The sequence below is a fragment of the Mchenga conophoros genome, linkage group LG14, assembly GCF_057382185.1.
Source record: "Mchenga conophoros isolate Kocher_MC1m ecotype Shallow Benthic linkage group LG14, M_conophoros_male_GT1.1, whole genome shotgun sequence".
Classification (NCBI taxonomy): Eukaryota; Metazoa; Chordata; class Actinopteri; order Cichliformes; family Cichlidae; genus Mchenga; species Mchenga conophoros.
In genome coordinates, this window is record NC_140539.1 from 40815122 (window position 1) to 40834327 (window position 19206).

Sequence of the window (19206 nt, forward strand, 5' to 3'; positions counted from 1 at the left end):
GGAAGAGAAATATATTTTCTTTGTATAACCCTAATCTTCTCGTTCTTAAATTCTTTAAGAATATAACAGGGTTAGGACAAAATAGCTCTGATCGCCTTGTTTGTGTCACAAAAGTCAATTCCTGCTCTGCGGAGCTGTGTCAGTCCAGAGGAGACCTTAGAGAGCACAATATCTTCTTTATCTTTGATCTCAAAGGGACACTTTTATAGTTCCGTCAGCGTATCTGATGTTGAACTTCTTACAGGTAACAAGTCACATCCTCCTCATCTGTAAAATGGATCTCCATTCATCCACAGACTATTTACCCAGTCGATGTACCTGTTGTTGTACTGTGAGGAGTAAAGTTATGTTTGTATATTCATTTCCATTAAAGAGGCACCTGCTTATGGAAATCTGAGAGTTTAACTGGTAATGAGCTGCAGTCTAAATCACAGTGAAGCGAAATGAGTGAATGTGGCAAATGCTGAAAAACAAAACCTGTCTCCCCATTGGTCAGTCCAAAATGTGACATCCTGATGTGTCGCTCAACCCTAAATGTTTAATGAGCCGAACAACATTTTTAAGTTTAACATAGGAGTTAAGTACCGAAAAACCTAGGACTAGCTCAGTGACAGGTGACGTTTAATAGAGCTCTATTGGCCCAGTAATAATTTTTTTGAACAAAATTGTTCATCTGTCATCACCTCAGATCGTCTCCAACCGTTTCCCAGCTCGCCTCGCTTGTTCAGTGTGAGGCCACAGCCTCCTCCCAGTCCTCCCACAGCAGCACGTCTGCAAAGTGGAACCTACCGCTCTTACCGACAGCTGAGTCGACGCTAAATCTCTTCTTTCACATGTCTCCAGAATAATGATATGTTTCTGTGCAACACATCCATAGCTTCCTCCATCTTTGCCCCCATATCAGGTAAATGGCCTGCATTTGTATAGCGCTTTTCTAGTCCCTAAGGACCCCAAAGCGCTTCACACTACATTCAGTCATTCACACGCACACATTCACACACTGGTGATGGCAGCTACATTGTAGCCACAGCCGCCCTGGGGCGCACTGACAGAGGCGAGGCTGCCGGACACTGGCGCCACCGGGCCCTCTGACCACCACCAGTAGGCAAACATGGGGTTGGTATCTTGCCCAAGGATACTTGGCATGCAGCCAGGAGGTAGCCTGGGATCGAACCACCGACCTTCTGATTTGTGGCTGACCTGCTCTGCCACCTGAGCTACAGCCACCCCAGTGCGATTTTGGAAAGTATTCAAAGGAAGAGGTTATCAAATGAAAAATGAGAAAGGGAGATTAAGAAAGTAGGCAGGAGTACTAAGAGGCTAGGTGTGCAGATAAGAGAGATTTCAAAGGAGAACTAAAAGGCTTAAAGTGAGCTGTATGTGAGGCTGGACACCAACGAGATGAGAACTTGTATCGATTGGCAGAGACAGAGCTGACAGGATGTGGAGAATGGATGAGTTCAGGCAGAAGGGAGGAAGAAGACCTCAGAGAGGGTTCATGGATGTAGTGAAAGAGAACATGCAGAGGGTTGGTGAGAAAGATGAGGATGATCCATTGTGGCAACCTGTAAAGGGAGCAGCTGAGAGAAAAAGAGGAAGCACTTTAATTCCTGGACATGATTTAATAATCACCTTTTTATTGCTGATGCTGTATTTTTTCTTATTTGCATTTAAGGTGAGCTGGTGTTGTGGTGCTGGAACCAGGCGACCTCCCCAACAGAGTAATAAAATTCTGCTGGATTCCAGAGGGAGATATATTTCTGTCTGTAACACGCTGGACGTATTCTTGCTAAGTTTATTTAAAATCAGAATCACAGTTTAAGTGAAAACTTATGTCTGAAAACAGACAGTCACTAACGTTTTACTCAGCATTCTTTGCTTTGACCCAGTAAAACCATGAATCTGAATCCACAGTACTAAACTATTTGACTCCAGTTTAATGATAAAAATGGCAAAAGTGTGTTCATTAAAAATCTGATTTATTTTCATCACAGTGTCACAACAGTCAATAAAAATAAACACAGACTCTGAACTCGTTCACCTGGACCCTGATCCAGGAAGCGGCTTCAGCAAACCCTGAACTTCCTGTTCCAGAAGATTCGAGCTGGTCCAATCAGCTCTGAGTATGTTCAGCCTGACAGACCAGGGCAAAGAGTCAACAAAGAGCACTCTGTCATCGTCACAGACTGAATAAAGTTTGATTTAGATCAGCTGAATCCTGATGTGACCTTTGACCTTAAATCCAACAATCGGAGCAAGTTTGCCCACAGCATCTGTTATAGAGCTGTCTGCATGCCGCTCAGACACGGTTCAAACATTTCAGGAGGAGACGTTTAAATCGGGAACACAGTTCCAAAACAGAGCCGAACCTCGGTCTGATCCGCTCTGAATCTGTGCTCCTGATCCAATTTGGATCCATCCTGCAGAGTCAGTGCTGTGGACTCCCTGCTGTCTGGCATACCCACTGAGAATGTGTTAAGGTCAGAGGTTACAGTGAAAAATAAGTGTTTGTACGAACTTCACTCTGATCTCTGACAGCTATTCTACGAAATGGAAGGTTAGTTAAATGGTTGGGCTGCAGGACTCAGGGCGGAGTCAGAGAGAACACCTGCCAGTGAAAAGGTGAAGTTCACAGAGTCTGTTGCCACAGTAACGGACTCAGAGTTTAACTGAAGCTGCTTTCTGGAGCAGGACCCTGATTCAGTGCCAGCACTCCGCTCAGTCACAGGGACACCTGCCCACAGGTGAAGTACACGAATGAGAGTGAAACAGCGCCATCATGTGGACAAAATGACCTGATTTTTATGTGACTGACCTTTACATCATCATCCCGAGCCTTAAGCCAGGTGTCGTTTGAAGAATAAAATATTTTAGTTTTTCGTGTTGCATGGAGGAGTCATGTGACACTCTCAGGTCATGTGACTGTTCCCTCAGTGCAGTGGTCAACATGACATTACATGTATGTAATTACCTTACATACAGTACCGTCATCTTTCAGTGATACAGTAATGATGTACTGATTACATGTTGGTCCCTCTCTCTGACCGGCCTGTGCTACGGCTGCTCACGCTCTGGCACAGAGGAAAGGAGGAAGACAAACTGAGCAAGCTCAGGAAGTCTTTGTGGGAATGGACATCATCATCATCATCATCATCATCACGTTGTTACCTGGCTGCACAGCTGCGTTCAGCATCATGGGATCGCAGTAGAATCTGTCCTGCACTCTGCTGTGGTTCTGCTGTGTAACGTTCAGTGACACCGAGCGCGGTGGGAACAATGATTTAAACATTTCTCTGACAGTCTGAGGGAACGATCAGTCTTATGTTTCACAGACACTGATCCTGTTCATTGATTAATCTTAAAATTTCTCAGGACAAGTTAATAAAGTTTTATTTTAATATCGACTTTTACAAACTGAAGTGCACTTGGTTGATTACAGGAACAAAAAGCATCAAATCGTTAACAAGGACGCTATAGATGACATGATCACACTCTGTGTTGATCACAGCGAGTGTGAGAGTTTGTGTGCATATCCAAATATGAAATCTCCCCATAGCTTCGAGAACATCTGTGGACAAGATGGTCAACGTCTGTGGCAGACAGGAAGTCACGTGACCTCAGAATTGGAAGACACGTGCGGTCGTTTACACGTGGCCGAGTAGGCGGGGCGTGCACGATGAGGAGGAACAGGCCTCATAATTCCTGTCAAACTTTGATGTTTGTAGAATCAGCTGAGGTGGAGACGTCACATGACTCCATTATAACCCCGGCTGCGATGCTCCTCTGTTACACAAGAGCGAGGTTGCTGTGACTTCAAATGCCGGGTGCTGCTGATGTCACATGATTTCCTGTCCTCCATCTTGTCTGTAGTCAGATGCCACGTGGCTTAAGGCTGATTTACATTTATCTGATATCCCATAATGCTTTGCTTCAGTGCTTTGATTTGACATCATGATAATCAATCAGCTCATTCACCAATGATCAATAAACTGCATTCATCAAGTGAAAGCTTTCTGCAGACCGTCATCATCATCTACTGCCCCCAAAGGAGTGACCTTTGACCCTGACAAAGCTGTCTCTCCCTGTTGTTGATGACAGTCGGGGCAGCTGATGAGAGCAGACGAACAAACAACCTGTCAAAATATTCTCTTTTCAAAATAGCCTTTCTCATCTGAATAAAAGTGTTTTCCATATAAAACACGGTCACGTCATTCTTTCACACACAGATGAGCAAGCCTTTAATTTTTTAAATATAAAAACACGATTAAGCAACATTTTCAGCCTTTTTGTTACTTTATAAATGACTTTTTTCTGCTACACAACTGTCAGACTTAAAAAAAAACATCAGTCTTTTACAGATAGAAAAATAACGAGTAGAAAGACGACAGAAAGCTCTGCTACACCCGAATGACCACGCCCTTCTAGACTCTGATTGGATGGCAGGAGAACACCCGCATGAGTGTGTGTGTGAGAGTTTGTGTGTGTGTGTGGGGGGGGAGCTGCTTATCAGGTAACCTCAGGGGCAACTTCCTGCTTAACCCATGCAAGGAAACAGATTGGCTAATCAATATCTAGATCACTGGGAAACCACACCCCTTTTCTCTGTGAAGACGCTGATTTGGACAGTGCCTTTTCCTGGAGGTGAAACTTCCTTCCTAGAGGGCTCTGTGTGAACATTACTGCCCTCTGCACAGATTGACCGATTTCTCTGATTATTCTTCTGATGGTGAACGGACCTGCACACATCAGGACATCTGCAGCTTTACTGTGGTATGTTCTTTCTTTAAATGACAAACATACCACACGGAGGAGCAGGTCCACCTGTTAGTTTTTGTATGTAACTGAAGAACGTTTGCTCTTTCATGACTATTAGATTCAGTATAACTTGAATTCATGTAAAAAAGTAAGATGCTCAGAAGGGAAGAAAGAAGTTTAGTCAGATGACTTTCAGCAGTGGCTCTGCTCTTGCTCTCGTGAAACAAGGAAGGAAAAGCATCTTTCATCACATTCAAGCATTCAGTGCACGGTGGAACCTCATCATGATCATCATTGCTGTGTTTCTCCGTTTTACACAACACTGTTCTGGGTGTTTCATGGCGCGAGTATTTGTCTTTCAGATGGCGGTGTCCCAGAACACGGTGGCAGCATGGCCAGCGGCAGTGGGCGAGGCCGAGTATGGCGGTGGCTGCTTCCTCTTCCAGCTGGGCAAGATGGGCATACTGTCCTGTTTGCACAGATTCTTATCTGGCCGCTGACGAGCTTTGATCTCTCGACATAAAACTCTCTTTTTCTCAATCATCTCCATCATGGTGGCGTCGCCACATAGCCATGGCATCTGGACACAAAGAACAGCTCGACATCAACAGACCCATACCTCCCTTCTCACTGCAAACTACACTGAGACACACAACGTTACTGTGATGTTTCACACAACTGCTGGCTGTGGACGCCCTGCAGGTTCACCGTCACATTCCTATTCCTAACCTGCTTTCTTTGACCTAGATAAAAATGTCACTGAGGTCAAGGAAAAGAGATGATGCTGAGGACAGGAATGACCTCACGTTTGTTTTTCCTCCATGATGTGACATTGGATGTCTGAAGTGCTCACACTACAGTTTGCAGAAGATGGACTACAAAACCTCCGTCTAACTTCCCTACAACATTGTTTTCTGGAGGTAATTTATACCAGAAAAGTCAGTGAAATATAAGGTTTAATTTCAACCTTATATTTCACTGACTTTTCTGTGAAATATAATATAACATCCAGGGTTAGATTTACTAATGTCTGTAGCAGCACAAGGCCGTCTTTTGATGTTATAAATGTGCTGGTCAGTTTTAAAGTCTTAAATAATCAGGCCCCATCTTATCTTAATGACCTTGTAGTACCATATCACCCTATTAGAGCACTTCGCTCTCGCTCTGCAGGCCTACTTGTTGTTCCTAGAGTATTTAAAAGTAGAATGGGAGGCAGAGCCTTCAGTTTTCAGGCCCCTCTTCTGTGGAACCAGCTTCCAGTTTGGATTCAGGAGACAGACACTATCTCTACTTTCAAGATTAGGCTTCAAACTTTCCTTGTGTTAGGGCTGGACCAGGTCTATTTATTTGTTTGATTATTTATTTAAAATTTTATACTTTGTAAAAGTGTAGTACTTTTTTTTGAACAGTAAGATACATTTAAAATGAGTCAGCAAAACACACACACACACACACACACACACACACACACACACACACACACACACACACACAGTATTATGTATAAGCTTGTATGCTAACTGTATCTCTTGATACATAACTCTATTACCAAAACATAACTTATCGTGTTGTAAACAATAATGATATGATTTTCTGTCCAGCCTGTTTGTGGAGTGACCTGATGAGTCTTGTTTGCCTGTGACCGTCGTGAATTGACATTGCTTTGAACAAAGGGTTAGATGCTTCATCAGTTTCCTAATGTGTTTACAATGAGCTCTGTAGTATTTCATATGGTTTTTAAATGTAAGAATAGAATCTTTTTTTTTTTTTTTTTTTTTTGCCTGTCCCGTTTGGCTCTTTTGCCATCAGAATTGTTGTCTAAAGGCAAAGAAAGATGCCCAACGGATTTACTTTATTGACCATCCCAGCCTTGCCGTAATGGTCCATTTGATTCACCTTTTATTGTTTATTTTATTTTCACTTACTGAATACGGGACAGACTTGACTGGGGGAAAGAAGGGGAGAAAGAAAGAGGGAAAGAGAAACAGCTGAGAAGAGGGACGGGGGAGAAGGGCAAAAAACAAAAACCAACAGAATGAGCAGAAAAAAAGAAAAAAAAGAAATAAAAAATGCATATATCAATCACCTGGATCACCTGCTGAGAAAGAAAAAAGAAAACAAGCAGAAGAGAACAAGAGTAATAGAATAACCAGCATCACAATGATATATGGGAATATGACAGTAAATACTAAATGTTAAACATTATTGTGCAGCACATAAGATCAACAGAACACAGTGTGCTTTGAGGTAGGAGCAAAAAGGGTGTAGTTTGTGGGTGTGATCACCCGTGTGTACACCTGTGAGCATGGACGCGCTTGTTTTTAAAAGGTTCCTTCATGTAATGATCTGCTAGAGGGTGTGGGGGGGCCACAGCCCCGTCCTCCAGGGCATGAAGCAGGTATGTAAGAATAGAATCTAAAAGCACTTTTCTGATTAGTGCCTACTTGGGTCAGCTCGGCGCAGATTGACTCAGTTTTCAGGGTTTTCCATTATGTACTAGTACCTTACGTACACCTTATGTCCCATTACGTACTGGTACTTTTTTAGCACCTACTCAGCGAGAGTTCTGGGCAATCCGAGGTGATCTGAAAACATGGCGTTAGCCTAAGCAGCCCCTTTAAGCCCTGATTTTAGTAATTTTTTTCATGGCTGTATCTGTTTCCCTCATTACTGGTGTAAATTGTGATTTAACTGAGCCCAGTCTGGTTTTCTGTTATCCTTCTGAGACACACTAAGTGCCTCTGAAGGATTAGGAAATTTGGATATAAGTGTCTTAATTTCCTACTGGATAACTGAGAACCTACATGGACTGATCCCTACAGGCCTGTTCACTGTTTTATATTTCATTATATGTTCCAGTTGTGCCTTATTTCATTATCAAAATGCTGTGTTTCCCTTTTTGGCATTAATGAAATGCACTTCTCTTTTAATGCGGGGGGATTCCCATCACATCTTATGAAGACTCTAGAGCGGCTCTTCCTCAACCTCCTCCGACCACAGGTACAACATGCCCAGGACCCACTACAGTTTGCATACAAGGCGGGTGTCGGAGTGGAGGATGCCATCCTGTACCTCCTACACAGAGCCCACTCACACCTGGATGGGGGAAAAGGCACGGTCAGGATCCTGTTTCTTGACTTTTCCAGTGCCTTTAATACCATCCGGCCCTGTATGCTTCAGGAAAAACTGAACAGGATGGAGGTGGACCCCTGCCTGGTGGCTTGGATCTCCGACTACCTCACCGACAGACCACAGTACGTCAGGCTGAAGGACATCACGTCTGACACTGTGGTCAGCAGCACAGGAGCACCACAGGGAACTGTGCTGTCCCCTCTTCTCTTCACCCTGTACACCTCTGACTTCTGCTACAACTCTGAATTATGCCATATTCAGAAGTTTGCAGATGACATGGCCATCATGGGGTGTATCTGGGATGATCAGGAAGAGGAGTACAGAAGTCTGGTGAGGAACTTTGTCGCATGGAGTCACACAAACCACCTGCAACTCAACACCTCAAAGACTAAGGAACTGGTTGTGGACTTCGGGAGGTCCAGAGAAGGTCCACTGCCGGTTCAGATAGAGGGGGAGGAGGTGGAGGTGGTCAACAAGTACAAGTACCTCGGGCTGTGGGTGGACAATAAACTGGACTGGTCATGCAACACAGAGCACCTGTATAAAAAAGCCCAAAGCCGACTGTACTTCCTCAGGAGGCTGAGGTCTTTTAACATCTGCAGGAAGCTCCTGAGGATGTTTTACCAGTCGGTGGTTGCTGGAGTACTTTTCTATGCTGTGGTGTGCTGGGGGAGCAGCACAGCAAAGAAGGACTCATCCAGGCTGGAGAAACTGATCAGGAGGGCTAGCTCTGTGGTCGGCATGAAGCTGGACACTCTGGTGACAGTGGCAGAGAAAAGGACATTAAAGAAACTGATGGACATTATGGACAATGCTGGGCATCCTCTGCACACGGCCATAAACAACCAGAAGAGTCTGTTCAGTGACAGGTTGCTTCTCCCCAAGACAAGAACTAACAGACTTAAAAACTCCTTTGTCCCACACGCCATCAAACTGTTTAACTCCTCTCTGGAGGGGAGAGGGAGGGGAAACAGGAGGACAAAGGAGGGGGGAACAACTAAGCTGTAGTGCCTCTTCACCTCACTGTACAATACCTTGTGCAATACTTTTTGTAAATAGTCAACAGTGCAATAGACTCAATACTTGAAATGTGCAATTCACTTGTATTTTTATTTTTTATTCCTATTTATTCTATTTATCCCCTTCGTATATTTTATTTATATTTGTCTCTGTATTTATATATATGTGTGTGTGTGTGTGTGTGTGTGTGTGTGTGTGTGTGTGTGTGTGTGTGTGTGTGTGTATATATATATATATATATAACAATTCTGTAACTGTAACTTCTGTCGTTGCTGTGCTTTTTGGAAGTCGAATTTCCCAGAGGAACCCACCCGAGGGATTAATAAAGTTCTATCTTATCTTATCTTATCTTATGATGCCTGGGTGTTTCTTCTTCACTCACTGTGTGTTTATGCACCTCTGCATTTAATGATGAGTTATTGTCATGTCTGACTGTGGCAGATGATGGACACAAACACAGAAACAACATTTGTATCTTTCGTGTCAGACCGAGGGCCGTGTCAGCACTGCATCATCAAATTCCTGTGTAATCTGTACTTTATTGATCCCCGTGGGGAAATCCCTCTTGGCATTTAACCCATTCTGTCACGGTTCGTAGGATGAGCCGTGTGGAATTATTAAAGGACCCAAAACACAGGCAAAGGATGGATGATATGAGTGAGTGTTTATTTTCAAAGTGGCAAAATGACACCAACAGGCAGCGGGCGTATGAGAAGCAACTGAGGAACCCTAAACTGGGAAGACTCCTGTCTCCCATCGATGGGAGACAGGAGAGGAACACACCTGGGAGAAGTCACAGCTGACGGGACAGGGGAAACGTAAACTGAACACACTCACATAAGACAGAGACCTTCAGAATAAAACAGGAAACTCATAGACACAGAGGACCAGACAAGACACTGACCTTAACAGACAGACTCACGAACAGACACAGTGACACCATAGACAGACACAGACTCAGGACCATGACACATTCACTCAGTGAAGCAGTGGGCAGCCATTGGGCGCCCAGGGAGCAGTGTGTAGGGACGGTACCTTGCTCAGGGGTACCTCAGGATAGCCGTTCAGTGGATTTGGACCCCTGACCTTCCGATCATGGGGCCACCACTCTACCTACTGAGCTATCCCTGCCCCTGTATATGATGTATGTATGTATGATCTGTATATGTGGTTTCGACAATAAAGATGACTTTGACTTGACAAAGGGAGTCAATACTGAACATGAAATTACAAACAAACCAAGAGGAGATAACACTCAGCTAACATGGGACGACATGACAACAAGCAAAGGAAGACAGAGGACCTGAATCCACATACAGGATGATGAGAGGATAGGCTACAGGTAGAAGCACGCTGGACCTAATACTGAACACAATGCACACAGGACAAGGGACTATCAAAATAAGACAGGAAACACACAGACAGAGCCTCAGCCTGACACAGTGACTGTGGAGAACAACTAAACAGGGAACAGAAGAGTCATGACAGCAAGTGTAAACAGAGGGATCACAACAACCAAAGCTGGGAACACAATCCTTACCTCACAGTACTACACAAAAGACACATAAATGCTGGCTCCACAGACCCAGGACCATGACTAGGGATGGGTATCGTATAGGTTTTATCCAATACCAGTACCAAACTGGTACTTTTGAAACGGTGCCAGTGCTTAAAGAATGGAGAACACACACTTTGTCCAAAAACCTCTCATGTTTAACTGATTTTTAACTGTTTTTTTGTAAAAGATAACAATGTTAGCCGTTTCTGCAGCTATGGGGCATATATGGCATCACTCTTGGCTGGAAGCAGTGCTTAAACAATGGAAAAAACACAAACTTTGTCCAAAAACCTCTCATGTTTAACTGTTTTCCACTTTTTCTTTGGTCATTTTAGCCTTTTTGGCCAGGGTGAAGGGAGTATCTGCCATCAAACAAGAAGACAGCCGCATGTAACTACGACGGTGTTTGCTAGTTCACCTTACATGCATTAATGTAATAACGTGGTTAGCCTACTCAGCGTAGATTACACACGAACAACATTAAGCTACTCACGCAGAGAAGAACGGCTGCTGCTGCATCATCATCCTCATCATTTCTGCTACACTGGCAGGGCTAGGGGCCAGGACTCTTCTCTTCGTGTTCTTGGGGGATGTTGCTAACTCCGGGTTAGCAACATCCGGGCTAACTCCATTAGATTACAATAAAAACTGCCTTGACATGACTACTGTTGTGATATATATATAAATTAAACAGTAATCATATTCTATGTCGTTTTGTTTTGGTTTGTGGTCTCCTGTTGCTGTTTTTTGGGGATTTTTTGGGTCCCTTTTCGTCCCATTCCTCTTTGTGTTATTTTTGTTGTAATTTTGAGTCTTTGTGGGTTTTTTGGTCTCTTTGTAGTACCAAACAGTTGTTTCTGTTTATCTGGACATAGCGTATTGAGCATATTTGTCACAGCTGCGACGGCAGACGTGTGGAGGTGAGGTAAGGACTCAAACACAGGCGCTGACTTTGATGGGATGAGTGAGCTTTTATTTATAAGTGAGCAGGATACAGCAGGAGCGGAGGATGGAATGCTCAGAAACAAAGGGGAACCTAAACCTAAATCCACAGACGACACAGAGGAAGGGTCACACAGGGAGACCATGCAGACAAACCAGCAACACGCAGGATAAAACACAGGGCTTATATACACAGTGGAGTAACCAGGGAACAGGAGGGAAACACAGCTGGGAGAAATCAGGGCTAATGAGACTAGGGAAGAAAAACTAGACACAAGACATGGACCTTCAAAGTAAGACAGGAAATACAACGGGTATGCACAGACTCAAACTTAACACTAAGATGTCAGACATGGCAACAGGGAGGAAACATGGAGACGTGGGACGAAGGCAGGCACAGTCACACAGAACAGAAGGAGCTCAAAATACAAAACCTGAGAACAGGAATGACTAGAACAGTTCTGGGGGTTTTCTTGGATAGCAAACTTATATTCGAGAAACAAATTAATTCCGGTGCTTCATTGGCTTCCAGTGCGTTTTAGAATTAAATTCAAAATCTTACTTTTGACTTATAAAGTGCTAATTGGCCAGGCACCGGACTATTTGTCTGACATATTGCAGTTTTATACGCCCTCTAGAGCCCTTCGATCAAGCGATCACCTGCTCCTTACCTTACATAAGTCTAGGATGGTTCATAGAGGAGATCGGGTGTTTGCGGTTGTGGCACCGAAACAGTGGAATGATCTACCTCTCCACATTAGAAAGGCCCCAACTGTTACTCTTTTTAAATATTTTAAAATATTTTTTTACTCTGGCTTTCGAAACTGTATGAGAGTTACCAATTCTTTTATCCTAATTTTCTTTTAATTTTCTTACCTGTCGTTGTTGTCAATGTCATTGTTTAACTGTTACTCTGTACAGCACTTTGGTCAGCTCCCTGTTGTTATTAAATGTGCTTTATAAATAAATAAATAAATAAAATAAATAGAACAGAACCAAAACTATTAACAGTGACAACCCTAAATAACAAATAGTCAAGAAACACAAATGAACAGCTGCGAAATGGTATAATATTTGCCCATGGATTAAAAATAATATAAATAAGAGCCTGAAAAAAGCATGGGAAAGGGATCTAGGGCGTACAATGGATGAAGATACATGGGATTCTACATTGTCGAACAATGGATTATACATTAGGGAAGCCAGGGGGAAATTTATTCAATACAAAATTCTTAACAGATACTATTATATTCCTTCAAGGCTGTATAGAATGGGGATTGGTAGAGATGACTTGTGTTGGAAATGCCAACAAGCCAAAGGTACTCTGATACATGCCCTCTGGGAATGCCCGCTGGTTTTTCCAGTTTGGAACACTGTACTGAATTATTTGCAGGGGTGGACACTTTGTAACCTACCCAGATCACCTAAATTATGTTTACTAGGAGACAAAGGAGAGGTGCCGCAATTAAATAAACACCAGTTTAGAGTGTTAAGTACTGCATTGGTAACATGTGCCCGTGTCATTTTGGAACACTGGAAGGACTCTCATATTCCAACGCTTAAAATGTGGAAAGACAGAATGATTGGGAATGTTGCATGCGAAAAGATGCTGGGAAAAATACATCATGTGACGGAAGCTGCGCTGGAACAGTGGGACAATTTTTGCACCTACATGTCTACCTGACTTGGACATTTGAGCTTAATACAACATATGTTAAAACCTCACTTGTTTTGTTTTGTTTCGTTGTGTTTTATTTTGTTTGTTTGTTTGCTTCTTGCTTTTGGTTGTTGCATCTCTGTATTTGCTGTTATAGAATGCAAAATCTAATAAATACTTGAATTATAAAAAAAAAGAAACACAAATGAAAAAGCTACAAAATATTGGGTCACTGACCCAGGACCATGACAGTGTTGTCCCACTCCCACAGAGTGCACTATGTCTAGATGAACAGAATCAACTCTCTGGGATTTCCTTACCTGAATGATTGAGCATTTGTCAAGATGCCTCTTTGTAGAGTTTTGTGGTGTTTTTGCGTTGTTTTTTTTTTTTTTGTCTCGTTGTTTTTTTCATCTATTGGTGCCATTTTTGGTTTTATTTTTAGTCTTTATTGTGTTTTGTGCCTCTTGGTGTTGTTTTTGTCCCCCTTTTTATTCATGAGCATATGAAATCTGAGTTTCTTGTTGTGTATTGATTCATTTAGCAACAGTAGGCATTATCAGTCTGGCATGTGATTGGCTGTTACTCTGTGATGTGGCATCCTGATGAATCTGTCTTTGTGTCAATATTAATAGTTACAGTCAATACTTTAAGCTTTATTGTCTTTTTTTTTCTTTTATTGTCTTTTTTGAGTTAGATAAGCGAATGGACGGACACACACACACACACACACACACACACACACACACACACACACACACAGAAAGACAGACAGAGAAGACAATAACATGTTTTTAATTAGATGACTTTAGCTCACGGTTGTGTGTACGTGTGAAATGATCACAGCAGCTTTCGTGTATGAGGATAACTTTGACATCCATACATTTTGATTATATTATAAACAAATATAATAAGATTATAATTATAGAAACAACCATATTGTACAACATAATCATTGTTAATAAATGATTGAATTTAAGTTTTGCTTACATGTTAAAGAAGTGGGATAGATATTAGTGGGTGGAGTTATTATTGGTGGAAGTAGGTGTGGTTGCATCCACATGTTCAGGTAAAAAGTTTACTGACACTTTTAATTCGATCTTTTATGATTTAAAAGGTTTTAATTTCAGAGTGAATTTGAACAGTGTTGTTGTTAGTTTAGTGTAATGTTAATATAATGTTAGTATTAGCATTTAACTTTGTATCACTATAGAAACTACAGTATAAGTACTGGAGCATTTAACCGCATGCTGTTAGTTTCAAAATGAAAGATAAATCCAAAAGATTGAAATATTTGACATGAATGACACAAAAGTCCAAATTAGTAAAAACGTGCGCACATCTTGTCAGACTTCAGCTGATGGACCAAAGCTTCTTTTACTCTCAAGTTGTTTTATTTTCTCTTGTTCAGTTAAAACCTGTGTAAAAATATTTAAGGTCATTATCATCTCAACATGTAACACAGACAATAAACAGGTAAACAGGTGCTTTACACATGCTGTACCTGGCTTAGGGCAAGGTGATGCGGCTCATGCAGGTGACGATGTGGCATGCCGCCTGGTGAAGGAACTCCTGAAGTCGAAGCTGAGCGGCCGAGCTTACCCGCAGACTTTGGTTCTGCAGATACAGATCAGTGATCGTCAGTAAACTCAAAGAGACATCACCTCGGTGCACATATGTTTGTGTAGATTTTTAGTCCTCCAGGGGTTCTGTTATGAAATAAATATATATTCTTAATGCTTATTTTCTGTTTATATTGTTTTATAGAGCCCAGTGTAGGAAAACACCCTTGTGAGTTAGAATGTAGGCCAAAAGTCACAGAATAGACTGCACGTCCTGTGCAGAAAACAGGAAGTATAGTGCAGAGGAATTTAATAGTTCTTACTAGAGATGGCACGATACCACTTTTTTATGTCCGATACCGATATCATAAATTTGGATATCTGCCGATACCGATATGAATCCGATATAGTGTTTTTTAATCAACAAAACTGTTTTTTTAAATATCTTGCTGCATTTTGTATAAGTTCATACTCAAGTTTAAAACAACAACTACACTAAAGCTATTCTGTTATACCTGTATGCAAAAAAAATATTTCATAGTTCAGCAACACTGATCAATCTAATAAACTTAGACCTACACCATCCTCCCTATTCTGGTATTTTAAAGAGTACTTAGCATATATATTAAGCAACCTAACTAATAGGGTTCCAACTCCCAGCAACAACAAAAATAAATAAATAAAACATAGGGAACCACCCCTCACGCTCCACCTCATGATGCTTAATCGACGTAATCAACCTTAATTTGATGCAGTGTGAAAAAAAATGCACAGAAATCAATTATTTTTTTTCAATATATTAAAATATTAAATAGATTCAACATCTTTCTTCAACAAAATTGCAGACTGCACAGATGGTACCTTCCCAAAGGAAAAAGTACTATAGCTTACTAGGGTATATATTAGACTTAATAGTCACTATATACAGTAATTGACTTCTATTCATTTTACATCAAATTAAAACTTTGGGTGTCAGATAATTATTTATTAAAAGCTCGACATTTTAAATGAGAATAAGAAAGAAAAGTATGTCTTTGTGCCCCCTTTTCCCTGTTATTGCCCTATCGGCCCCCCTGGCTAAACTTTGCTAGATCCGCCCCTGCACAGTTACCAGCGTCAGCTACGTAGAAAAAGATCCTGGTGTAGAAAGTAATATTAAATAAATTCTAACAGCAGCTGATCAAGCTTAAACGTGCTGCTGTTGTTCAACCGCTGGTTTCCTCTTTCTGGTGCAAAGTGGGCCAAAAACAAACAAGAGAGACGGACTCGCGACAGAAAAGCCGATCAGCTGATCATTAAGCAGTTTCATGATTGAAGTAGCAGCAAGAGGAGGAAGTCGCTCCATATATCGCTTGTTAAGCTTAACGCAGGAATGCTTTACAAACATTCAGAGATGGACTTACACACTTGCTTTACTTCTCTCGGGATAACTTTGTCGGAGATGAAATGCCGGGTTGCTAGCGAAGCTCCACATGCTATCCAGACCACCGACAGGTCCCGCACGCCACAGCCGCTCTATCACGTGATGCATACTGCTCAGACGTGCTAACGTTCTGAGGTGAGTTACGGCGTGTTGCAAGTTTTGTGAGGTGCTTTTGTGATATTTAATGGATCGGATTACATTTTTTATTTTTCTCCGATATCCGATCCAGTAATTTAGGTCAGTATCGGACCGATACCGATACGTAATATCGGATCGGTCCATCTCTAGTTCTTACCCTTTTTTTTTTGTACCTCGGGGCCCAACCTTTCCACTACACAGTGGCCCGAGGTTAGGGCTATTACTGACACTGAATAAATTGGCGTTGCTTTTGGTTTGATTTATACTTAATAACTACATCCAATCTACTTCATTTTAACGACTAAAACCTTATCAAATAAACATGATGAAGACATGATGCAATGTAATAATCACAAAGACATTTATTTATTATGTGTATGTGAACCTGCACAAAGAACAAAATGCCAAACAGGTTAACTTTCATGGGAATCAAACTGACACAAAAATAATTCACAATTCAATTTTACTACAGCAAAAGAGAAGAAAAAACTGGATAAATAATGTGATGATAAAATAAATACATTCAAAATAATTTTCTGACTAAATGAATAACTAAATAAATAAACTGTTATAGAATGTAAACAAAGCGCAAATGAAAATATAGCCCTATAAAGTCATGGTCCCGGGTCGGTGACCCAGCGTTTTGAGTTTATTGTTATTACTTTTTAGTTTCTTCTGATTTGGTGTGAATTCTTATTTTGTATTAGTTCTTAGGAGTTGGTCCTTGTGTTTAGTGTTTTAGTGTTCTCCCTTCTGCGCTCTGTTCGTGTCCCTAAGTTAGTGTTCTAGAACAGCTTGTGAGTTTCCGGTTTTACTTTGTAAGTCAGTGTCTGGTGATGTCAGTTAGGAACAGCTGTGTCTCCATCCTGTTCGGGCCATTCCTTATTCCCTTCTGTGTGCATTGATAGTGTGTATCTACCTGTGCTCACCGTCGGTTCATCTGTGTTATTCAGTCTTTCTCCGTGTCTCCCCTGCTTTCTCCATGTCATCTCCGTGTATCATCCCGTGTCCTTATATTTTCAGGTTTGTTTATTAGTTTTGCCCAGTCTAGGTTTTAGTAGCTCCCTGTTCCTTATTTCCTGTTTCCTGTCACTGTAAATAAACACTCACTCGCACCCCAGCCAGTACCTGCATTTTGGGTCCTTCTCTCGTAACACCACATGACTGTTGCCCCAGCCGTGACATATAATCTGTGAGTGAATCTGAAAGTTTCAGCAGTAAACCGTTTTTCATTGGCAGAACCAGAAGTTACTCTTTATATTTAAGACAAATGTGCAAACAGTCACAACAGGTAACTCCCCTTTACCTGAGACACCTGAGCCTGCCTCTGAGACACGATCAAATCTGGTCTGGGTAGGGTTGGGGAAAGGATCACTCTCTGAGTCTGTTTCGGGCTTTGGTCTTGGTTGTGACCACAATGGAAAATCCTGATTCACACAGATATGTAGTTGTGAATGGGAGAAGGAGTTTCACAGCTCTTAGTGCCAGACATGGGTCCTCCTTTGAGACAGCACTCCAGAAGGAGCCCACATCAAGTTTGCTCCACTGCAACTTTAAAGTGCTGTTGGTGGAAACTTCCAGAAGCTGTGAGAACTGGGTCCATTTAGCTGCTGGTGCACGATCAAGAACATGATGTTGTGATGCCTGCAAGTCATTGAAGCTGCACCATCACTGCATACCCCAACACTGTCCTGCCAGTCCAGGTCGTTCTCAGTGAAGTAGTTGTCTTTTCTTTCAAAAGTCATTTTATTACACAAAGGTTTCAGAGCAACGTGTAATACAAAGTAGAGATGGCACGATACCACTTTTTTATGTCCGATACCGATACCGATATCATAAATTTGGATATCTGCTGATACCGATATGAATCCTGTCACGGGGTCCCCTTCCAGACCTCTCCCGGACAAACACAGGCGTAGTCGGTAAGGTATTAGTGTGGATACTTTATTTGAAACGGCCTCCCCAGTGCATAAAAAGATGGTTGCAAAGACATAAAACTGAGATCCGCGCTACACAGCCTGTATGTTACAACACACTCCCCTTCATATCCGGCTCGCCGTCTCTTATATCCCGTAACCCCTCCCCCTTGGCGTCACCACCAATTCTTTATTCTAACTTTAATACCCGTCTCCCTCCCCCAGAATTTCTTTTTCATTATACACTCACAAAACATATACATTGATACAGGCTCTCAACTATTTCCCAGAAGTCTACCCGACTTCATATACACATTAACGGCCCACGTAATGAGGCCATTCTCATGACGGTCCAGACACACGTGAACTCATTATTTAAACCCCACACCCCCATACCATCGGCTTGCGTCACCCTGCACGATTGGCGATCCCCCGCACGTCTCCCCGACCGACGCCCTTAACAAGTAAGTGGGAACCAAAATCTAGCCACCCCCGATGCGGCTCACAACTTGCTCCTCACCCCTTTTATTCCTCTACTCGGTCGTCAGAAAGATACGCCGCCCCGGGTGCCAAATCGAACTAATGGTGGCGATCTAATGGTGGCGGTGCCATACTCAGCGGACTCTGCCTTGAGACGGGTCACTCCGTCACATCATCCCCTTCCCCCCGGAGGTTGGCGATGTGCGGCAACCTAGAGAGGTAATCCGCCACCACATTGAGTGTACCTGGTCTGTGCCGGATGGCGAACCTGAAAGGTTGCAGTGAGAGGTACCAGCGTGTAAGTCGGCTATTATGATCCTTCATGGACTGGATCCAGGTAAGCGCCCGATGATCAGTCTCCAACACAAACTCTCTTCCCAGTAAGTAATACCGGAGTTTCTCCAGCGCCCACTTAATCGCCAGAGCCTCCTTCTCCACCGTCGAGTAATTGGTCTCCCGCGGCAGCAGCTTGCGGCTCAGATATAGGATCGGGTGCTCCTCGCCCGGGTCCCCTTGAACCAACACGGCTCCCAGGCCGCTCTTGGAGGCATCCACCTGGACCAAAAACTGCTTCTTAAAGTCCGGACTCCAGAGCACGGGGGTCGAACACAGGCAAGTTTTCA

General features: G+C 42.5%; 1 protein-coding gene across 3 annotated transcripts in view; it reads right to left on the minus strand.

Moving 5' to 3' along the window:
- Positions 1-4211: 4211 nt before the first annotated feature.
- Positions 4212-19206, minus strand: part of nyap2a (neuronal tyrosine-phosphorylated phosphoinositide-3-kinase adaptor 2a) — an 85403-nt gene continuing 70408 nt past the window's right edge. Inside the window, exons 7-9 of one of the 3 annotated variants that reach the window (XM_085244586.1) lie at positions 14569-14681; positions 14405-14482; positions 12264-13747 (exon numbers count right to left, since the gene is read on the minus strand). In XM_085244586.1, coding sequence (XP_085100712.1) covers positions 14411-14482; positions 14569-14681 — 185 coding nt within the window. In that variant the 3' untranslated portion in view covers positions 12264-13747; positions 14405-14410. Of the gene's footprint in view, positions 5336-12263; positions 14483-14568; positions 14682-19206 lie in introns of those variants that run through there. The other 2 variants (XM_085244583.1, XM_085244585.1) reach the window with 2 other exon arrangements.